At 39.1% G+C, this 24,067-nt stretch overlaps 2 protein-coding genes across 8 annotated transcripts; one reads left to right on the top strand and one right to left on the bottom strand.

Moving 5' to 3' along the window:
• Positions 1–9: 9 nt before the first annotated feature.
• On the bottom strand, positions 10–12,664 carry LOC102313037 (C-type lectin domain family 12 member B). Of its 6 annotated transcripts, none has more exons than XM_005923643.3 (8): positions 6,600–8,432; positions 6,170–6,241; positions 5,275–5,346; positions 4,906–5,010; positions 2,611–2,805; positions 1,739–1,893; positions 1,516–1,631; positions 10–1,302 (listed from the first exon to the last, which is right to left on the bottom strand). In XM_005923643.3, exons 1-8 carry the CDS (start codon positions 6,661–6,663, stop codon positions 1,155–1,157), a joined length of 927 nt encoding a protein of 308 aa, XP_005923705.1. In that variant the 5' UTR covers positions 6,664–8,432; the 3' UTR covers positions 10–1,154. The 6 variants fall into 6 exon arrangements, 4 of the variants coding, with proteins under 4 accessions (XP_005923705.1, XP_042077225.1, XP_042077224.1 ...); XM_042221291.1 differs by having other exon boundaries at positions 1,516–1,565; XM_042221290.1 differs by having other exon boundaries at positions 4,906–5,007.
• A 2,761-nt stretch (positions 12,665–15,425) lies between these two features.
• LOC102312714 (tetraspanin-13) lies at positions 15,426–20,205 on the top strand. Of its 2 annotated transcripts, XM_005923642.3 has the most exons (7): positions 15,426–15,604; positions 16,887–17,054; positions 17,166–17,246; positions 18,326–18,436; positions 18,530–18,640; positions 18,769–18,869; positions 19,539–20,205. In XM_005923642.3, exons 1-6 carry the CDS (start codon positions 15,542–15,544, stop codon positions 18,841–18,843), a joined length of 609 nt encoding a protein of 202 aa, XP_005923704.1. In that variant the 5' UTR covers positions 15,426–15,541; the 3' UTR covers positions 18,844–18,869; positions 19,539–20,205. The 2 variants fall into 2 exon arrangements, with proteins under 2 accessions (XP_005923704.1, XP_014189475.1); XM_014333989.2 differs by having other exon boundaries at positions 18,769–20,205.
• The last annotated feature ends 3,862 nt before the right edge of the window (positions 20,206–24,067 follow it).

The raw sequence follows: 24,067 nt of genomic DNA, 5'->3' as shown, positions 1-24,067 counted from the left end.
ATGTACTCCCACTGTAAATGGCCTGTATTTATATAGCGCTTTACTAGTCCCTGAGGACCCCAAAGCGCTTTACATATCCAGTCATCCACCCATTCACACACTGGTGATGGCAGCTACATTGTAGCCACAGCCACCCTTGGGCGCACTGACGGAGGCGAGGCTGCCGGACACTGTATTTAAGAGAAAGCAGATGTGTCTTCAGTGGATATCTGGAAAACCTGGCAACTCTAACCCAGATGGATAAATAGCACTACAGGCCAGAGGGGGAAAAGATTTTTGGGTGAACTGTTCCTTTAATCAAGATGTGAGAAGAATGCGTCCATGGTAACAACAAAAAACGACCCTTTTGCCTTCAATTCCAACCAAATATCTTTGTTCGAGTCACCAAAGATTAAAAAACTGAATAGTAGAATAAATGTGTCTTTTTATGATCTTTTGGATCATTTTATTAATTAAATATATGTTCGACCTTCATTTACCTGAGTTTCAACATCAGCGTTGGTTGTGATTTAAATTTTTCTTTAAACTGACAGCTCAGTGGGTGTTCAGATGCTGAACACTATCCTCACTTCACTATTAAAAATAACAAAACGGTCGAAAAATCTTGTTGACTCGACTTTTTGTCATTGCTACGGTGGCTCAGAAAAAATCCTTAAAGTGTTACTGTATCTCAAATTTCTTCCTAGATGAATTAAAAAGTTAAAAAGAGAAATATGCCTGCTGAACATGTGAAGTGCAGTGACTGGCTTTCCATCAAAAAGGGCTTTGAAACATCTGCATCATGCTGTCATTTTAAATAGATGATTAACAAAACCCCAAAAGTTGAACTTTCAACTTTTCCTTGAACCTCCGTCACTTTGCAACAGAGACAGATGGAGACAGCGTTGAGGTTGACACGGGATGGAACTTGCAACATGAATTATGTAATCAATACATGCAATGTTGTGCGGTGTAAAAGTACAGTGTTGCATTATTTCTGCCTTTTGGCGACACACACACTGGTCTGCTCAAAGTCTGTTTTCATAAATAGTTGCAGCAGCTGAAAAACTACAAGTTCTCCATCCTCCATTATAAAGATGAGAAACGAATAATGCAGACAGTATCTGGAGCATGGATGGCAACGTGGAAGAGCACACAGAGAACGGCAGCTGAAACTAAGTGGACAAAAGCAGGGCGTCTGTCTCACAGATGAATTTGTTCTGAAAGTCACCTTTCGCTTTGAACCAGCTTTTTGTGGCATTCGTCCCAGGGATGATCAGCACATATGAGACTGAAGTGTCTGACATCTCCTTCATCCAGTAACTAAAAGCAGGACATGAACGTCAGCATGTGTAAAAACATCCCAAATATTTTATTTCTGCATAATTTCTTTCATAATGCATCTTCTTTTACTGAAATCACTTTATCCAATATTATTATTGGCATATAAATCACGATATTATTTTATCATTAATCATTCAGTCATTCCCACCACTGCTGTAACTTTGTTCTGTAGCTGTAAGACAGTTTTCTTACCTCAGCGTGTCATTGTGTCCATCAATCCAGACCCAGTTATTTGCTGTCTTCTGTAACCCAATAAAGTATCCGTGGTCTGTACTATAGTAATATGTTATGTGACTACTGAGAAATTCCTGTGGGTCATATCATTCGTCATTCAGTGACATTTATGAATTATCATCAGTTATGTAAGAAAATATCATGGCTGTAATTGTGTTGTGGTCTTGTTGTTAGAGCTCACCTGCTCTTCGAGATCGTCAACAACAACCAGATCTGCAGCTTTGCCTTGGCAATACTCTCGGCTTTGCTCCCAAGTTTTCCAGGGGGCGTTCTCATTGTAAAACAGGTAGCACTTGTTCTTAAATAGGATCCAGCCACTGCGGCATGGCTGGCACTCTGCAAGGAGATTAGAAACTAGACTCAACGTAGGCTCATTAACAACATTATCCAATTATGTAGCAAAAAAGCCAAAAGATTCACACTGTTTTCTTTTCTACTTTCCATTTTAAAGTAGCTTTGATGAGTCGTTCTCTGGAAACAATGAGAACACAGAGATTCCTTGATTTTGCTAATGAGAAATTCTTAAGCTTCCCTTAAACTTAATGGTCAGATCCTTAGTTTTAGAGAAAGGCAAAAGACGGTGAGGTGCTGGTTTGCTTTATTGTTTTTAGTGTGGCAAATGTGCATCTATGCGTTATCGCATGTTGGGTGAGCCGTTCACTCCTGAGAATTGTAACAAACATGAGGGACATACTGCCAACTGATGCGCAGGGGTTGAAGGTCAGTTCAAAGGAGAACAGATTCCATGTGCGGTAAAGTCAAAATAAATTGTTGTAAATTTTAGATGATATTTGAGGCTCTTTACATAACAGACCTGTTTTGCTGTTCATTTAAATACTGGCTGCTGTGTTTTCCTCGGTTTTGTGACCAGTTCAAATCATCTCTCCCAACCTGCACGCTTACTTGTTTTGTTGTTTTCTATTTAAATTTGTCACATAAATTCTCCGTTCATACTCTCATGACTCTATCATACTGTTGATCATCTTCAGCTCCTAATAAAATTTGACATATGAAGCTTATTAACTTCTGAGACAAGCACAATGAAGCACTCACGTTTATTAGGACAGTAATCTTTTACTGGAAAGTTATCAAACTTCAGGATGACTTCCAGCGTGCAGTTGAGATTGTCTCTCTCTCTTCTCAGCTCCCGAGTTTTATTGTCTGAGATTTCCTTCTCCATGGCCAACTGCTGATGTTCTGCTGTGAGGTTACTGAGGTTTGCTGCCTCTACCTTAAATAGCAAACTCACTGTGAAGGAGAGAAGACAGCACAGCACTCATCATCACAGCCGACCAATGAGGGTTCACATCCAGTCCTAACAGAGAAGCCTTCTCTTCCTGTCTTCATTGTGAGACAAAGCTGAAGACACCAAACACACTAAAACATGAATGTATAATAAAATGTTTTTTTTAACCACCAGTAGAAGGTAATAAATAGTAAAAAGGAAAATCCAGGCACTAGAGGTACAGAAAGCTCGAGTAACAAGTAATAAAATGCAGTTTTGTATTTTAGTGGGAAAGAGATAAAAATAAATGGTTCAGGTTATACGGGGAAAAATTAATCTCTGTTTTTTAAGCCACCTTTATAAACAGCTTTGAAGGTTTTTCCACATACAGTGAATATGTAATGAGTACTTTTAACTAACTGATCCACAAACAACCATTAAATCAAGACAGAAGCTAAGTAGGAATAAATATGTGTTAGAAATTAACAGGGTTTGCACAGGGAGGAGGATGGGGTGGATGGATGGGTTTGATGAATTTCAGGCTACGTCCACAGTAGCCCAGATAGATTTGAAAACGGCCTTTTCATCTGAAAACGCTCCGCGTCCACAATATTGTTTTCAGCCATTTTCATAGAATTGTGCGTCTACATTGAAACGGATGAAAACGCTTAAGTCCCAGCCCTGCGCATGCGCAAAAGCGAATGAGAATTAATGAATTTGAAGAAAAGCAATCTGGAGCATGTACAAACTGATATTCATCTTGTATAGGGCTGTCAAAATTGAGAGCAATCAAAACAACCGCTGTATAATGCCCTCCGCTATCTTTGTTTATTTGGTCACATGACTGCATCACATGACTAAAATACTTCATCGTTTTAGAAAGTCTGCGTTTTTGTGTGTCCACACAGCTCCGTTTTGAAATGTATGCATTTTCGAGAGCGTTTTCAAAACGCTGCGTTTTTCCTTGAGGAAAATGCTGTCTCGGTGTGGACGGGAGGTCAAAACGGAGAGAAAACGATGTGGATGTAGCCTCAACTGGTTATTTCCTTTTGCACATTAACGTGACTGTGACCTCTAAAACTTTAACAGCCTGTGTGGTATTGTAAAAATCAAGGTGATGCTTTTCCAGCCTTACTAAAGAACTTATATATTATATATTATATTAATTAATATTACATTAATTGAAAGCTATCACATTTTTGCAGCTAACCAATCCTTTCTTTTTTCATTGCCACATCACATGATGCCTATAATGCCCTGGAGAATCAAAACAAACCACATATATGGTTTTTTAGGCTGGATAGAACCATTACTTCCTTCTTTTACTCTTTAATGTCACTGTCGTTACTCACGCAGCAGGTCGAGCTTTTCATAAAGCTTCACTATGTAACTTCAAGCCTAAAAATCACCCCAAATTAGCCAAGTTTCATTTACTCAGGAATACTACTACTACTAACAATAATTATAATACACCTTTTGTTCATTAAACTTCAGAAATAACATGAGGTTCTGCAGTGTTCTGTAAGGTTATTGTGGACTGCTCAGAAACAATAACTTAACACTTAAATCACACATCAGATCTTCAAGAATAATTCAAAAATCTTTACTGGCATTTATTATGTAATGTGATGTAAAGCAAACTGCATAACAGCTGGCACTGAAAACTCAAAACCATCAAACCTTGGATGGTTTAAAAACACCAAATATCAAAGTAAAATTCTGTTGAGCAGAACCAACACTAAACAGAGAATTAGAAAATCGATGCACAAAATTATTAAATTTTCTTAAAATAAAAATGAAAGCTAGACTTTTGGGAGAACATGAGAACTAAATGTAACAATAAAGTTGAAAATAGGATGAAAACTGTCTTTATTTATTTTTTATTTCTATTTTTTGGTCAAATTTGTGACTCAGCAGCTTTCACGTGGTGTTGTCTTTGTATTGTAATATCTGCCCCTGTTAATTACCCTCCATATTATAATAATTAAGAAAGGTAAACAAACAGTGAAACTAATAAAAAAAACAGCTGAAACGAGCAAACCCACTCTCTGGAAACATGCAAAAATCCAGAACAAAATAAAACTAAAACTAAATAGAGTTTGGTGTGCTGAACTCAGACTTACTGTAGATGATGGCGATGATGCCCACCAGCAGGAGGACACAAAGGATCTCCAAACATGCCAGCAGTAGACGGAAATTGGAGCATGCAGCTGCTTTGCCTTCTGCTTCTAATGAGAAATTTGACGTCATTATTATGAGAAACTGTCACATGGACTTTTACTGTTGTGTGATGCTGCAGCTCATTCCTTTGCTCGTGTGTTGTCTGTTTTCTTAGGCTCTGTTGTGTTAGCCTCTCAGGACCACTGAGGCACCAGATGTTCATGTCAGATGTTGTCAGAGACATACAGGTAGTGAATACATTTGTTCCACTGATGGTCTAAAACATTTTGCTGCTAAGTTAGTGAAGATGAAAAAGGGATTTTATAACTTACCAGGTGCAGGAGGAGGACCAGCAGGCGCTTTAGATTTAACTTCAGAATAAATGGCCGGGTCCTCGTTTTTTTCTGGAAGACAGAAATAACTAAACGAATGGACTCATAGAGATGAGTTTGACAACAACACAACCCACAGAATTACAAAATGCGCAGTCATGTGTCATTAAAGCATATCATTGATCTCTTAGGTCGCTCTATGTTCCCCTTTTCTTTCCTTCTCCTTCCCCTCACACACCACACTCCGCAAAATCACCACTGTTAAATTAACACAGTGAGTTTTAAACCTGACACTAGAAAAGTGTTTATATGCGTTGACTCCTTTAACTGTTAAATGAACACTTTTGAAAGTGAACTGCTTGTCCACCACTACTATGTTCGTTAGGTTAGCCTCCACTGGTTTGTAGTCTCACTGGATCTGTTCCAACATAACACAGTATTTTATTCTATGTTATTTTATTCTATTCCATTGTTTTTCTTAATTATTCCTGCTTGTAACTTTGCACTGTTCACTTCCTGCCGTGACCCAACAAATTTCCCATGTGAGGACTAAAAAAGATTTATCTTATCTCTTATACTGTGCCGACCACTGGGTTATGGCGTTCCATGTATGTCCCGCCTGCTAGCATCTTGCACCCTGCAGTTATGTGCTGGATTGTCTGAGGGGCATCTTTACACAGGCTGCACCTGGGATGTTGCCTGGTGTGACAGACCCCAGCCTCTATGGATTTTGTACTACTCAAGACTTGCCTTAGTCTCTGCAGGTGGTTGCAGTATTTTTGCATTACTTGTGTTGGTCTGTTTTCTCAGGCTGTGTCATTGTCAAATACAGAAAGTTTAAAGCATGAATTTGCTTTGTTGCTCATGTAATATCTGCATGAACGTTATAACTTACCAGGTGCAGGAGGAGGACCAGCAGGCGCTTTAGATTTAACTTCAGAATAAATGGTTGAGTCCTGGATTTTTTCTAGAAGACACAAATGACTGAATGCAGGGATTCATACCAACAAGTCTGACATGTGTGCCATGTGCTAGTTTTCAAACTAGCTTTATCACATCATTTATGATAAAGCCAAACAATGTGATAAACTCAAAAAGATAAGTCTGAGCTCATGACTTGGCGTATAAAATAGAAATGTTGTGCTTTCTAGTGATTTGAATGTCTCCGAATTTTATTGATAAATAATCTTTTTGTTGTTTTTAAATAAAAACGGGATGATATGATGTGAACAGAGCAGCGTTCTTTCATCAGGCAACTTCTCAAAGATATAAACAGTCAGACTTATCAGTGATTCATTTTTGAATGAAGGAGGAGAGTAACTTACCTTTTGTTAGTGAAGCACCAGTTTTGAAAACCATTGTGGAATAATTGACTTCTTCCTCCATCATTAAAAGCCAAATTGCCTTCAGCGCAAAGAAAACTAAAACTGGCCTCAACAGGAGCGGACTGTTAAAAGAATGTTACTGACACCCCACCCACATGCCCACACACGCACCATAAAACAATATGAAATTCCAGCTGTAACTGGCAAAGAACAAACCCGCGGTTCCTCTTCCTATAACTCCTCAACGTGTTCATACACATGCCTGATCTCGGAATTATGTTGCTTCTGTAACACACCGTTACGCTAAGAGCAGTTAACACATTTGGGCTTTAACCCAACAAACCAACCTGTCACATATCTGTCTGGTGCAACGTCCGCATTGTTTCTTAACTGATGATCGATGTCGTTGTGAGACATCGTGTTAGGTGAAAACGTTGTGATGAAAAATGTCTGTCACAGTACGAAAAAGGAAGAGGCGAGTGATCGCAATTTTTGCAACTCGTCTGGCCCAAGGAGCAGTGAGACTCTGCAGTGGTGAGGTGTCTGTCATCACTGCACCTCATAAAGAAAAATTAATCAAACCTTCACACAGTAATCATGGATCAGCCAAACCGTTGTCCTGATGTAATGAACAATATTCAATTCACACTATTTAGCAAATTTATTGACTTAACATTCCTCAAAATGATGACAAAAGAACTCCATTAAACACTAAATGATGTGATAACTTTGCCACTTGTATCCTGTTAGACAGGGAGGATCCTGTGGGTCATAACCGTGGAGAGAGTGGTGGTGTTGAACACAAACACTTTTATTTGGTGATGTATTTGATGAATTTGTCCCGGAAGTTACTGCGAGCCCCTTTTAATTCTCAGTGGACTTTAATTCTCATTTGTCTGTGCAGTTTACCCCAGTTTACACGTTCTTTCTGCACTTCACACGCTGCAATAACCGGAGATGTGATGAACTACTACATCATTTATATTCTGGTTATTTATTTATATTGCACTTTTTAAAGTCAATAAACAAGAACAATAAAAGCATAAGAAATTGTAGCAAATTATTATGAATGGAAACAAAAACTTGATGGGAAAAAAGAATTTGACCAGAACTGTAAAACAGACAAAAAACCAAAATGTGTAAAAACTGTAAACTGGTCACAGACAGATTTCCATTCAACGATTAGTTTTATTAAATGCATCAAAATACTGCGACAGGCACAGCTCAGTGGAGGCGAGGCCGAGCACACAGCTGTTGCTCCAGCTGCCTGTGTTCTTACGTATCAGCCTTACGAGTGTCCAGATGAATGAGTAAATAAAAGAATCACAGTTTTTATGAAGGTGGGCGCTGTCCACACCGGCCAAACCACTTTAAGCTGGAAACACTTTTTTTCATAATAACATTGAACATTTTAACACGAGAGTCTCTTGTAGGATAAGCCAGTTAATTTCTTACTGGCTTATCCTACAAGATTTAGTTTTAGACAATAGGCACAACACACACACACACACACGCACGCGTATTATTATTATTGTTCAGATTCTTGGTTTCTGTTACTATAAAAGGAATAAAGATGCTTACAAGTTACGTCCAATGAGCATGAACAGACTGTCACTTCCTCAAGTGGAAAGGGAAGTTTCACAAACATGTGGTATTAATAAATAGTAACATAAACACATTCGTGCCTGTCTCTGCATTTACATGCATCGGAATATGTTTCTTTTGCCATCTAATACATTAGAAATCCCATAGTAATGACAAAAGAGCACATATGATTACAAAAAAGTATAAATGCTTTTGCAGTGCAGCTCAAACGTGATGTGTGATTCTGCAGCATTTGTTTCAAAATGTAACTGAACATAAACCAAAACAAAGAAATTACTTATTTTTTACAAAATCAGTTTGACACAGAATGAAACTCATTGCCTTTAATTCAAAAAACACAAGGAGTTACTGTCACATTAAATAACAATTCTATTACTGGGACTGATTCCTAATCTGCTTTAATTAACGCTCGTCTTTCACAGATCCAACAGTTTCTCATGTCACAGCTCTCTTTGCCCCAGTTGGCCAGAGGGGGCGCTTTTGGTAAGCTTAAAGCACAATTTCTTCTGTTGACATCTTGTTGCATTTTCCAGTACCTAAAAAAAGTCACATAGTATCAGTCTGTATGCCTACTCAACATTTCAACCTTTGACAAAATAATCTTTATTGTATTTCTGAAATTCAGCACGTGGAGTGCTTGGGTACCAAAAATAAGTCAATGATCTGTGTCAGTCTCTGCACACACAGCATTCCTGATGGTAACAGGGATCGAGGCAATTTAACCAACACAGAGGCCATAAATGCACACTTGTGTTTGGTCTCGCAAAAGTCAGACACTTAGATGCTCTGAAAACCACAACCGAGTCCATCAAGGATGTGGAAGCTTAAGAAAAATGTCAAAGGTCAAAAATCATCTTTGAGAAACAAGCAATGGATGCAGTGAAGAGTTTTTAACAGCTTTTATTTTTTTTCACTCTGCTACAAATAAGTTTGTTGTTTATTAGGACTTGTGTGTTCTCAGTGGTGGGAGCTGAGAACACACAAGTCACACAACAGTGTTAGCCAGGGTTTTCCTTACTTGGATGCATGCAAGACGTCTTTTTATGTTGAATGAAAACACTTTGTGTTTTTTCATTTCACAAATGAAAAGAGAAAATGCAAACAGAAAACAAGTCTGCCATCAACATGTGCTGATTCGACTTAATCGTCACTTCCTTGAGCTATTCCAGCCTAAAGGTTGTTTTAACTCAAAATGATTTGGAATTGGTTCATACTGTAAACTTATTGTGGCTGTAAATCTTAAACTTCTTGTTATTAGAAGAGGGAATGTTGAAACAATTTTTTTGTTCTGCTTTTTACTTCCATGCCATATTTTTTAAAGGGTATTTACAATGTGTTGTAAAAGTGTGTGTGTGTGTGTGTGTGTGTGTGTGTGTGTGTGTGTGTGTGTGTGTGTGTGTGTGTGTGTGTGTGTGTGTGTGTGTGTTTGCACTTATACATCTTTGTGAGGATCAAACTTGGACTGTTACTATACTTGTGGGGACCATCAGTCCTTATGGGCCCAAATTGTAGGCCTCATGAGTTTGAAGGCATTTTTGAGGCTCAAATGTGGTTTCAGTGTCAGGGTTACAGTTAGGTTGTGGTTAGGCATTTGTGATGGTTAGAGTTAGGCTAAGCAGCTAGGGAAAGCATTATGTCAATTAGATGAGCTAAGTAAGATATAATCGGCATATGTATAATAATAGGCATAAGTATATTGCATATGTGTGGTGGGCGGGGGTCATGCTTACGTCACAGTGAGGTTACTTCCATCTACCCACGTCCACGTGTCCTTTGGGCTCTCTGCTCTCAAACCGATCCAGTAGCCGTGCTTATCATCAGCGTGGTAGTCCTTAGTGTGGTTGCTGATAAATTCCTAAATTTGTAATACATGTCGTTAGCTTCATAGCATAAGTGCCTAAGTCATTTTTTTGTGTTTTGTGTTTCAGACGGACAGGATGATGCAGCAGTGGTAGGGGAGTAAAGTTAGGCAAAAATCTCAATTTGACCAAAAAATGACTTAGGCACTTATGCTATGAAGCTAACGATGTGTTATCTGCCACATAATAATAGTCGGGTTTTAGTTTTCCTTTGAGATAAAAAGAACGATGACTCGTCTATAACAGCAAAAAATAAAAACAAACAGGTTTAAAAAAATAACAACCTTTTCCTTTTTTGCACACTATGTTTACATTTTAAATGGATAAAACTGGCTTTTGTTCCCTCAAGAAATCAACACTCAGTACCCATATTAACAAAGTTTACACAACTATCCAGACTGCTGGCTGTAGTTACAGCTGCTGGGTTCCTTGGCTAAGACTCTGTGGGCTTGTTAGACCAGATTGCCTGGGAGGTGTTGCTGAATTACCTTCTTCAGATCTGTCCACAGATGATCTCTCCAAACTGCAAACTCTGATCTGACGCTTAGAGTTTGGAGCTCTTCAAAATGAATTTAAGTTTGTCCAGTCAGATTAAAGAATATTTTTCTCTTGGTCTTTTAAACTCTCAGCCTGTGCCTTTTACTTCGACTATCTTTTGTCTGATGTATGAAGAGTCGTTCTCACTCTCTTTTTAAACACTCTGGGGACTCTGTAGGAATGATCGCTGGTTTCTTTTCCACAGCTCTGACCAAAGATCATGTCATTTACTGAATTTGGAAGTGAGGCCACAAAGACTATTTTAAAGAGAACAGCGAGCTAGTGGGAACACTCAAAGCTTGCAGTTCCTTTTTCCTGAATATTTCTCTTTTCTTTTTAAGTACAAGTTGAGGCCTGCTTGAATCAAAACACAACTCAAATATAAAGCAAACCCCAGTGCACTTCAGAGAACAAGAACCTGAATAGTTTTAAAATAAGAGATTTCAGTTTCCATTTTTACAGTATTTTTAAGTGTTGAGTGAGGAAGAAATATGTTTTCTTAAAATCCAGTCAAATGGCAAAGAGGTGGGAAAAGACTGAACTGAAGGAAGGTAACTTTGAAGTATAGTTGCATTAACTTCCTCTTCAAACCTTCCTGTCTAAATCGCTTGAACTTTGACACTGTTTTTCCTCTCTGTGTATGAAAACGCTCTTTCACTTTATTTAAACTTTAAAAAAAATCTATACAAATGAAATCTGGCTCACCTGTTCTTCCTGACTTTCGATCACTATCAGAGCCGCCTGATACATTTTGCATTGATCACGACTTTGATCCCAACTCCTCCAATAAAACGAATATTGATGTTGGGAAAAAAAGTAACAGCTTGACTGAAACAGCACCCAGCCATCCAGGCAAGGTTTACACACTGTTCAAAAAAAGAAAGGGACAACAAGACCAGAATCATTTTAGAAATCCAACTTTACAATACGTTACAAAGAGTTTTTTAGATTTGAAGATTTTTAAACAGTTTAAAACATTAAACCTTCAAATAAAAACATGTTTGTGGGAGTCGTGACAGGAAGTGAGCAAAAAGTAACATAAAACTATATGAAACTAAGACATGTTCACCTTTCTGTGGGCAGTGTTTTTCCACTGAAAATTCCTGATATTCCATGATGACTCCGATGGTCCAGTTGAGTTGGTCTCTCTGTCTGGTCAGCTCCTCTGTCTGTCGCTCTGAGGATGTTTTCTGTGTCATCAGCTGCAGGTTCTGTGCTGTGATGTTGGCCATTTCTCGCTGCTGCTCACTCATCACTGTGTTAACTGCAGTCAGATAAGAAACAGATGTTAGTGTTATTGTCTGATTACAGTAAAGTCCTTGAATACACAGCAGGTGGACTTACAGCGGAAATTGAGGCCGATGATGACTGACACCAAGATGAGGCAAATAACCACCAGACCTGTCACAACCAATGCAAGCCGACTACAGGGTGGAGCTAACTCTTTATTCTCTACAAGAATAGAAAAAAATGTTTATTTTAATGATTGAATAAAAAATATCATTTATTTGTTCAGAAAACCACAAATAACCTGTTATTACAAGGGATGCATCCAATTTCCTGTCCTCAGTGTTCACCTCGTCGTAGATTGTTTCTGTGTCTTTTGGCGTCACTGGAAAAACAAAAAGAGTTTAAAGGAAATGAACTCATTTGTAGTTTGTTCTTTGTGGGGATTAGTTATTAAACTTTACTTTTTAGATCACCAAAAATAGCAGTGCTAGGAAAGAACTGACATGCTGAGTAGCATAACATCGCCAGAATTAACCAACTGGTATTGATCGTTCCCCAAAACCACATACATCACAGTTTTGGCGATGAAAGGGAAGAAAGTAAGTCTGTCACTCACCGTATGTTGGATCTCTCTTTGTCTGAAATATCACTGTCACATAATTCTCTTCTTCCACCATTATTTATGTGTTTGCTGTTTATTGTCAGCGGTACTTACTTTGTTAATCTCGGAGTCAAACAGCCACTGTGGGTTTACTGGTCAGTGTAAGTGAGAAGTGGACCGTTGCAAGATCTGCACTTCTTCTTTTTGTCAGAAAGCGGGAGGGTTGTGGTTATTAGAGGGACATTTTTCTTTTTTTTAGATAGTTTTGCAAGACGAGAAAAAATATGTCAGAACAAAGCGACGGCTGTCGCAGAGTGGAAGACTCGCGTTTCCAGGATACTAGTGGGGTCATTTTTTTCATTTGAGTTTAACAAACAATTACCTTCAGTGAATGAAGTGTGTGTGTGTGTGTGTGTGTGTGTGTGTGTGTGTGTGTGTGTGTGTGTTTACAAAGGTCAGAACTAAGTAACTGCAGCATGAATGTTATTGTAAAAATGATGAATTTCATCAGTTCACCTCGACACTGTTTGTAGGCAGATGTCAACCAAAGCTAACTTTTAACTTCCAATTCATTTCCAAATTATCAGGCACATCCAGCTCAAACTGATCTAATACAGCAGTGAAATAAATCAGCCACAATAAAGCTTAATGTTTTGGATCAGTTTGTGTTGAAACTTCAAATGTGTGATCAATTTTTAGGCTTCACATTAAAGGTTAAAACTTCCAGACTACATGGCAGACGTTGTACGTACTGAGTACAAGCAATCATCACAGTTCAATCAATGCCACTGAAACATTAAAAACTACAGTGGCTTGCAAAAGTATTCGGCCCCTTTGAACTTTTCCCCATTTTGTCACATTACAGCCACAAACATGAATCAATTTTATTGGAATTCCACGTGAAAGACCAACACAAAGTGGTGTACACGTGAGAAGTGGAACGAGAATCAGACATGATTCCAAACATTTTTTACAAATAAATAACTGCAAATACATGTAGAGTGTGGTTTCAGAGTTCAACGTGTGTTTCGTGCAAACATGCAAATAATCAGAAACTTTAAGGACTTAAAAACAGAAATAAAGACAAAAATCAAATATTTTATATTCTTTATTATAATTCAAATTTTAAAAAATAAAATTGTTTAGAGTAATTTAAAAAGTTAACTGACATTTCTTTGACTTGGATCTGTCCACTAAAGACTTGGGGGTAACTGTAGATTTGATCATACATCAATCTTTTTTGGCTAAATCAACCTGCAGTCTTTGTTCCCCTGTTAGAAATATGGGTGTCCTTCAAGGTTCAGAAGATTCAGAAGCACTGTGACAGAGGGAAACATGACAGAGTCTGAAACTGTGTGTGAAGTGAGATCGCTTGTTATTGGGGTTACTAGGAATATGATTGTTAGGGTTTTCTCTGTTTACACTTCAATTCAATTAAGTGTAATCAATTAAAATGTCTTGATGTATGATCAATCATCCAGTTAAGTAAATCTCCAAAAGTTGATTCTGTTCATCTGGACGTAGTGTTTTCCCCAATCTTATAAACAGTACATTTGCATAATGACTGAAACCAGCCCAGTGAACCTGCAGTCAGCTGAGACTGAAGACGTCACTGAAAACGTCCAGATGAACAGAATCAACTTTTGGGGAATCAATTAAAATATAAGTATATTTATATAAAATTAATTCAAATGGAATAATGTTAAGAAAACATGGATAACCCAAACAATCAGCAATCTCTGCTTCTTTGTAGGGTCCTTACCTTACAATATGAAACACCTTGGGGAAACTGTTGTTGTGAGCACACCTCGAGGCTTTGAAGACCAAAGAAAACCAAAGATTGCTGACTGTTACTGGACTTTCCAACACAATCATGTTCATGCAAGAAGCTCTGAAGAAAAAAAATGTCAGAACATATTAGGATAATGTGACCTATGACCTATGAGACTGCTGTCATTTAAACAAAAAGGGGAGACAACTAAATACTGAGATAATCTGAAGCTCGTGTGGATTTGACACAAGCTGATGTTATATATCTATTGATATTATCATTTGTAATGAAGCTCTGCTGGCACAAATAAAGAAGCAGCATTGTGTTGCTCAGATGGTTTGTGCATGTGCAGGGGAGAGATGGAGGATATAGTGGACAAAGAAGCTGCCAGGCAGGAGGAAAAGAGGACCTCAGGGAAGTTTCATGGATGTAGTGAAAGAAATGAATGGTAAATGGTAAATGGCCTGTATTTGCTTTATTAGTCCCTAAGGACCCCAAAGCGCTTTACACATCCAGTCATCCACCCATTCACACACATGTTCACACACTGGTGATGGCAGCTACATTGTAGCCACAGCCACCCTGGGGCGCACTGACAGAGGCGAGGCTGCCGGACACTGGCGCCACCGGGCCCTCTGACCACCACCAGTAGGCAACGGGTGAAGTGTCACCCAACGACCGAGACTGTCGGAGCCGGGGCTCGAACCGTCATTCAACAAATAAAGAAGCAGCATTGTGTTGTATTATAATGCATTTAGTATGTTTTATCGCTCCATCTCTGAAACAGGAATGCAAATACACAGATTCATGTAAGTCATAGATGTAAACAAACATGCAGCAATTTCTAATTTGGCCCATTTGCTCTAAACGAGCTGTTTGTGCTGAACGTGGTGGTCCGCGAATTAAGAAAACCTCGATACTCTTCATCTGTGATATACTTTTCATCCACAAGGGGGAACTATAGAGTAACATAGTCCCTACTGTGTAGAGGATTTAACTCCAAATCATTGTAGCAAATTAAATCATGTCCTGTGAGAGGACCTTTACTTCTGCGTTATGAGATGTTAATCGTTAAAATGAATAAGTTACCATGAACCAAAGTAACTTTGTGAAATCTTCTTGTGAGATCATCTCGAAATTTCTGCAATCAACTGCTTGAACAACAATCAGTGAGTCACCTCAGCTGACAAATCAGCGCGCAGGATCTCTCCAGGAAGCACCTGTCGGGTCTCCACCTGCAGATCAGCAGGTACAGCCACCCTTAGCGTCAAGAGAGGCACGCCGAGAGAGCTGGAGGAGAAGAAATCTCGTTTTTAAACGTTTTGTCCCGAGAGCAGCGATGGTTTGCGGCGGATTCGTTTGCACCAAGAACGCACTCAGCGCGCTCAACATCCTTTATGTGGTGAGTTGAAATATGTTGATGTTTGCTGGAGGGTAAAATGTCTCCTTGAGGGCCAGTTGACGTGAGACCTCTCTAGTCGGTTAATTTACAACTAAGAGCGGAGGAAAAAAAATGCGTGTTTGCCATGGCAACGAGGTGGCATGCGTAAATGATTACTTTTTAGGTTATTTATTATTGTTTTTATTATTTTTCTACTTCAACTTTTATTTCCAGTGCCAAAAAAGTGCGTAACATGACGTTTTGAAAGCTGATCCACTATTAGGCCCAACTTTAATATATCAGCAGTGTTTATGTGGCCTTTTCTTCCTTGTTTTGTTTAATAATCAAACTGAGTGCTGTTTACGGCTTTCCCATGAGCTGTAAAACATTTAAAAAAGCACACAGGAAGCGTCAAATTGTTGATGTAATGTCATAAAAGGAAATTTCTCAAATGGGCTTCACACAGGAAATATGATTATTTCATCAGAAATTTAAAAAAGTGTAGCATACACTGGGTCAGGTGCCCTCATACATAAACAAGTATTTGCACTCTTTTAGTAAAAATTATAATCCTGCTTAAGTAGTAGTACAAACAAACAAAAGTATTTAAGTAAAAGTACTCATAATCACTTACTAGACCAAAATGATTAATGGCTTTGACTTTAATGGTGTAGCTGTTGCTAAGCAGCTTAATGACACACCATGATGTCATAGTAGATTTCTAGGATAAGCTCTGACAGGTAAAATGAATGAATCAATGATCAAATTGATTAAAGTTCCATAAAATGGAACAAAATTAAGAGCTCATCAAATCACCGTCTAGAAAAAAGGCGTGAAAAAAGATTTTCAGTGTTGCAGTGTTCAATTCTCTCAGTAAGTGATGCAGACGCTGGGCAGGATCCTCCACGTATGAGCCACGGCCACTCAGTTCAAGCAGCAGTGACAGAAGAGGCAGTTCAATCTGAAATGTTCCTTCACGGGAACATCTCGAAATAGAACTTTTCTAATCTGCAAAAAATAAACAACTAAAGCTTTAAATGGCTACTGTAGAGGAGAGATGGAGGATATAGTGGACAAAGAAGCTGCCAGGCAGGAGGAAAAGAGGACCTCAGGGAAGTTTCATGGATGTAGTGAAAGAAATGAAGGGAGAGCATATTCCGATTTTACTTGCTTAGTGAGCTTAGTTTCATTCTGCAATCAGCACCTTGATTCCTGCCCCTCCTTAAAAACAGTTCCTGGTCCAGACTTAAAAAATGAGACTTTTCCTTCTTTTTCCTTGTGTTATCACACCTTTCCCCCTCAGCTGGTGAGCCTGTTGCTGATTGGCGTGGCAGCCTGGGGGAAATGGTTTGGCCTGGTCTCCAGTATCCAGGTGGTGGCAGGGGTCATCGGCGTGGGAGTCTTCCTGTTCTTTGTTGCCTTTGTGGGTCTGTGCGGTGCCCTAAAGCACCACCAGGTCCTGCTCTTCTTTGTATCCTTCACACAAATCCAGGATTTTATGCTCTAGTGGATGTGTGTCCTGAATTTTAATGGCTCGTAGGCATAGCAACAACACGCTTTAAACGTCCTCAACTTGGTCCAGTACATGATGGTTCTCTCCATAGTGTTTGTGCTGCAGTTTTCAGTGTCCTGTGCATGTCTGGCTCTCAATAAAGATCAACAGGTACGTTTATTTTGTCTATTCTAAACAATCCAAACAATATTTTGGACACCGTTTGGCTTTTAGACCGTTACAGGCAGACAAACGTCTTTAACGGCTCTATTCCAGTATTGTTTTTATATTTGAGTATTTCCGCTATGTTTCTTCTGTATTTTGAGAGTCACTCTTTGATATTTTACTCAGTTATAGCTGCTTGATTGTAGTTACTGTGCAGATTCAGATGAATCATTAAAAATATAAATCATAATGAGGTTTTTCAGGTTTTAAAAAACACAAATGGGACTTTTAGTCCCAGGAACAAACTTGGAGAACTGCTGGTAGCTTCAGTGTTGGGGACTGTAGTTAAAACAAGATTGTTTTATGTGGAAACGCAGCATTTATAATTGATTTCATGTCTCTGTTCTGGGACCTCCACAACGGTGAATACGAATATGTAAAAAAACAAAGTGGTAGAATCAGCAGGCAGAAATTTGCACTCAGGCTATTTACATTATATTTAGCTTTGTACATTCAGACAGTTAACAGCAGAGCTGCACCTGATTTACATGCCAAATAAAAATCTGAGTTTAAGCAACATTAATGTTAGATCTTACTGTGCCTTAACAGTGACACACTGATATCTAAGTCTTCTAAATTATGTTGTCTGCAGTGTTGCAGGCTTTCCTTCCTCCATATAAAGAGCCTACATGTTTTATAGCGCTTATAATGGCTTCCTGATCACAGGATAACATGTGTGGACTCAGGGTCAACACAGTGGCCTGCTTGAACTGACACTGTTGAGACTCCTCTACCAGATTGCAACATCCTAAAAATAGTAGAGCTTAATAATATCAATTTAGGAATATACTCTAAAAAGCAAACTTATTCAGAGTTGGTCATTTCTGTTTAATGAGCTACTGAATGCAGGACTTTAATTAAAGAATGTTTGCGTGGCTCTGTGAGGCACATGCAAAATTCACTGTGGAGCAAAGCGAGACAAATCAATGAGAATATGCAAGGTGTAAATAAAGGATCATTTCAGGATTACTTTTAAGTCTCGTATACATGAATTGAGCTCCAGTGATGCTGGTTTTCATCTGCAGAACTTGCTGCTGGAGGCCGGATGGAACAAGTCTAAAGGCACACAGAAGGACCTGGAGAGGACTCTAAACTGCTGCGGCTTCTCTCAAGTGGACAACAGCTCGTGTCCTGCTGTGAGTAAAACACTCTGAAAAGATTTCCTAGATTTTCTTCTAAGAAGCAACTTGGTCAAGATTGTGTTTTGTTTGCTTGTTTTGTTCCTCCAGGTCTGCGTTAACACTTCATCTTGTGTGGCCTGCGCAGACATCCTCCAGAATTATGCCGGGCAGGTGCTGCAGTTTGTTGGCGGCATCGGCCTCTTCTTCAGTTTCACAGAGGTCGGGAAAATGTCGTTACAGTGAAGCTAAAAGACTTGTAGTCTGCTGTGAACGGGTGCTGATGTGTGCTGCAGGAGGTTTTTGTATACTGAGAAAACTGACAGCTGCTCATTTGTTGTTGGTTTCAGGTCCTTGGAGTCTGGCTCACCCACAGATACAGAAACCTCAAAGATCCTCGATCCAATCCCAGAGCCTTCCTGTAACCGATCACATGTAAATCAACCCAAAAGTGCGCCGCTGAATCTTTTTTTTCTTCTTTTGTTTCGTAAACCGAAGTTATCTCTGTGTTTGTAAGTTCTAAAACGAGTCTGCAACTTTTGATGCACAGTCGGGATTAAAATCCTGCATCCTTTGAAAGCACGAAGCCTCACAGCTGAAATGATTCAAACCGTATCATACTCTGGCCTTACCTAAACTTTGGCTGTTTAATATCTCCACACTTTTAAAATTGTACGCATTTGACAGGAAATGAGGAAAAAATAATGGATCCAGCTTTAGCTTAGATATTACTCGTAAGAAAAGATGCCTGCTGTGGCTCTGGCCCAGGAGCTTCTCACTGTGAGGCAACAGTTTTACCTACGGAGTCCCTGCCATGTTTATTACTAATGACACAGTGAATCAACATGGCATAAAAGCTCCCTGTGTAAATGGTGCAGGCAGTAAAATGTTGTGCAATGTTAGAAAAGTACGATTGCAAACAAGGTTTTAATTTTATTAGACGTCTGTGTTATTCAATGCTTCGCTCTCTGTAAGCTGACATGTCATTGTCACAAAGTGATCATGAATTCAACTTCTTGCTTGAATTATTTCATCTTTAAAGGTTTCAGTCTTTCTTTTATAACTTTTGTTTTTTTCTCACTGTGAACATTGTGAATTCTTCTTCTCATTTAATTTCTAGGATGAAAACACCGATAGGACTCGTGTACTGTATATAAGCCGGCTTGTGCTGACACATGTTAATCAGCTGTGTGCTCGTATAAGGCACGTGCTGTTTGACGTGTGCTGGACTTTTCTCTTTGTCAGGACGTCACCAGGAGCTACAATCAACTTTGGTCTCGAGTGCGACATAAGCAACATGCTGCTGCTCACACTTCTCTAAATGAACTGTTCTTTTTTTTCCTGTTATGCTTCTGTCATTACTTTCTCACAGATATATTTGAAGTCAGGATTCTTGTCTTACTTATGTCTCTGTTAAAGAAGGAGACCAAGTATGAGTAGTTATTTACTGAAATGGAGATAATCTTATGTCATGTGATCGTAGTAATCCAAGCTTCTGTTGACTGTGGGCTTGAAAATGATGTCTTTTTGAAGGATGGTCAGTCATATACTTTTCTTTTTCGATGCATGTTACTGTCATAACTCTCACTGGTTCTGGTATTTATGTGAAGGCAGTCATCATCAAGTTAAGCTGATTTAACACTCATCAGGCCTCTGCTGACTCGTTTACAGTTGGAGTTGGGGTTTAGGTTAAGTTAAAGTCTCCTGTTTGTTTTTTAGAAAACCAAATGTGAAAGCTGTTAATGGAAAAACGCTGTCAAAATAAATGTTTAAGACTTCATTTGAAACATATCTTCTAGTTTTTGAAGCTTACTTACACGCTAAGCTTACTTAACACGTGGCCAAAACAAAATCCAAGCCTATCCCTATAAAAGCCACCCAAGCCTTTCTGGCAGTAAAGAAGAGTAAGGCTAAGCATGCACTGATGATTACTTTTAATAATGAAGGCCGGGGAAATACACGCTCCTCATCACGTAACCTATGTTGTTTCCCTGAGTGAGCGACTCTTTGCTCTGAACATGGAGCGTGGTGGTCTCGATGTGATGGAGAGGCCCGTCAGTGAAAACTACAAGCTCCTGGTTTGTGCTCCCGTCTTCCTCTGGCTGAAACAAATGAAGCATATTTGCAGCTCTTTCTTGCCAGACAGTTTGACTTGTCCAACAGGAAATGACAGCTGAATAAACTGCTCAGATTTTGTCATTTTGAGTGTTAACACATTTCCTTCCTGTTTCCATTCTTTATGCTAAGCTGAGCTGACCAGTCGCTGGTTAAACAGACTCCTTCTTGAACTTTTCCTCAAAGAATCTCAATGATTATTCTGTCTCATCTTGAAGCGCTAATAAAGAGAAGCTTTGTGAGCTCCGCAAACAATACACCTTATGCAAATAGCACAATGCTGGCTGGATGAGGACACACCACTGCCTGAGACGGGCTGAACGTGTACACCGAATTGTTTTTTCACAGTGGGTTTGGCTGTTTGCAGCGCTAACAAATTAAGATTAGGATCAGCTTAAAGTCGAACCTGGCATAGCTGGTTTGTTTTCACTTGTTTAAAGCACATCCCAAGTCACTGGAACAGCTCTCCTTCATTTTTCAAATAAGCAGCAGGACTGAGGTGCTGGCACAGACACGGTCATAGAGCTTTGTTTGCCAGATCCGTGCTGTTGCCGAGGTGAAGGTTGCTCAGCCACGTGACTCACTCTCATTCCTCACCCTGAACAGGATGCAGATCAGGAACTGCAGTCCTCAGGCGGTCAAGCCTGTTCATCAACATGTTTGTGAACTCAAACAGCTCGGCTGCTGATTTGGCAGGTGAAACAAAATGCTTTGTGTACACATTAAATAATAAAGGCCTTCTGTATTCAAATGTGCCAATGCAACTGTAGAAAATGAAATTCAAACCTCTGTCTGAACGGTATGGGTTGTTTTGCAGCATATCTGACTTAAATATCAGCTGTTTGCTTTCTGGACTTTGTTTCTTATAGAAGTTTACATCTCAACACACAAAGAGTAGTTTGAAATGTCTTTCTTAAGAAGAAGGAGGAGGAAGAGGAGGGGAAATCTAAAATCAACATTTCTGGGCAGGAAAATATTAGAAATGCTTTCAGGGTCAAAGTTCATTTTAAAGGAAGCTGGGAGGAAGCACATGGTCTGTGTGTTTTTCATGATTTTTAATGCCTGAATTATAAGAACGTCAGGTTATTTTGTTTTTGCAGTTAATTTTCATTCAGTGCAACTGTACCAAAAATAAATGAAAAAAGCAGTTTGGGGTGTAAAAGGACAGAACTAAACTCTCACATTTAGAAATACTGTCAGGGTGGATTCAAGAAAAGTCGTCCAGATGACGATCGCATCTCTGACTTCACTGAGATCCTTCACCTTTAATTGTCCTTCTCATCTGAGAAAGTGTGGAGCATCTGCAGCCAGTGTTGGTCAAGTTACTTGAAAAAAGTAATCAGTAACTAATTACTGATTACTTCCCCAAACAAGTAATCCCGTTACTTTACTGATTACTTATTTTCAAAAGTAATTAATTACTTAGTTACTTTTTAAAAACACGATTTACACCCTGAATAGGTGATAAAGCGATAGATCTCTCAGCCCAATTCTACTTTTTCTGCATAATCCATCATACAAAATGTAATCAAATGGAAAAGTCTCTTTTTAAAACTTGTTTATTAGTTTTAATCTTTTAACTTTATGCATCAAGCAAAAATGTAATTATATGCAACATTCTCTGACTGGAAGAAATTTGTTTAACATTTAAACCTATTTTCTGCACATTCCAGCACATTAAATAAAATATTTTTTGTGTTTACACTCAGTCTTTCAAATAGATGCAAGTAAAACACAGCAGAAAATAAATAAAGTCAAAGACTCAGCGGTCCTTTTGCTCTATTTTCACCTGTAAAGCAGGAGTGGGGCAGGCGGAGGTTTACCCTGGTGCAGGTGTGCCGCAGCGGTCAGTGGAAGGATATGGCAGCTCTGTGAGTTTCCCGGTGCTTGTTGGAAGTTTAGGGGTTTTTCGCTGTAAAAAGAAGTTTTCTTCCCACGCACAGCGGACACTAATGTTTTTGTCACTTTTTATGGAATCAAACTCAAAGTAAGGTCACTACTTCCACGCTTTAAACGCTGCAGGCTCATACTCTCTCCCGCACTCCATATATGATCCACTGTTGATCTGCACACAACTGTTGTCACCAACGTGGCACTCGCTTATGTCACTGTCTTGAGACATTCTCGCAAAAAAAAATCACGGTTTTAGTAACGCAGTAACGCAGCGTTCCTATGGGAAAGTAACGGTAATCTAATTACCGTTTTTGCAATAGTAATCACTTACTTTACTCATTACTCGAAAAAAGTAATCGTATTACAGTAACGCGTTACTGCCCATCTCTGTCTGCAGCACTGAGGCTCTTGTTGTGACAGCATTTATCACATTGTCATCTGGTGCTCTCTGCACTGGCGCTTACTGAGATAGGCTGTGATGGACTGATACACTGAGATCCTCTGGATCTGCAGTGAACTCAAACCTGTCCAGGTGCAGGAACCAGAACTGAAGAAATGCTAAAATATGAGGCGTGGCTAAAAGGCTCCATTTTAAATTAGGAAAGGCTTTTATCATTTGTTGGTAACAGCACACATATTTTGACTGACAGAGCAAGGACTGGTCTCCAGGACTGCTAAAGGACACTGTACACTCCTATAGTATCAAGTCTTCATTTACAAGATAAGCCTGACCTAATTCCCATCCTGCGCGGCACCCTTTTGGACTCTAATGGGACTCGTTTCCAAAATAAAACCAGTGCTGTGTTAGGTAACACTCGAAACTAGTGATTGAGACCATAAACTCATCAGGATTTTATTGAGGTCATTGATCATGTGGGAAGCATCAGTGTTGTCTCAGACTTCTGTACAGTTACACATCCAGAGAAGATGCCCCCTGCTGGTGATTATAGGGGATGCATGATTTTGCTACTTCTCTTTTCTGACTGTAGTATTTACACCCATCTTTTATGTCTAGTCTTTGTATTTCAAAGTATCATCCGGTCTTCAGCACCCCCTGGTGGGCAAACTATAGAATAGTCAGGTCATTTATTTCATTTTAGTCATTTATTTATTTCATTTCGGGATTTTTATTTTAATTTATTATTATTATTATACTTTATTATACTCATGATAGTGAGATTTAGATACACGTTTATAAATAAAAAAATTTATATATCTAGGTTTCAGTCTTTCAGGTCAGTTCTTCTATCTGCAGGTGATGATATCTCCCCCCCAACTTGTCATCCTGGCTCCCCCTTGTCGTAGCATGTGTGTTGTACCTCATCAATCTATAGCTCTGTGAAAGTCCCTTCTTCCAAATGTTGGAATAACTAGTGTTGTCTATTAAGGTTCTCGGGGGGGGGGGTTAGGACCCTTACAGACGCCCCGGGTGGGAATCAAACTTGCACCTCCCGGTGTGTAGTTTTACCACTACACTATCCAGCTATGTTTTTTTTATGATACTGTAAATACTTTCCAGGTAGTTTCCACAAAGCAGTTCTGTTTGAAGGACACAAAACATTTAATCCCATTCTTGACACATGGGTATTTGCACTTTTGCTATTCGTGTAGGTTATTATATCTCTTACCGTTTTTCTCACT

The sequence above is a fragment of the Haplochromis burtoni genome, unplaced genomic scaffold (genome assembly GCF_018398535.1).
Source record: "Haplochromis burtoni strain Fernald_Lab_line unplaced genomic scaffold, NCSU_Asbu1 Contig_64, whole genome shotgun sequence".
Classification (NCBI taxonomy): domain Eukaryota; kingdom Metazoa; phylum Chordata; class Actinopteri; order Cichliformes; family Cichlidae; genus Haplochromis; species Haplochromis burtoni.
The sequence above is the reverse complement of the archived record's forward strand: the minus strand, read 5'-3'. Positions and strand labels throughout refer to the sequence as shown.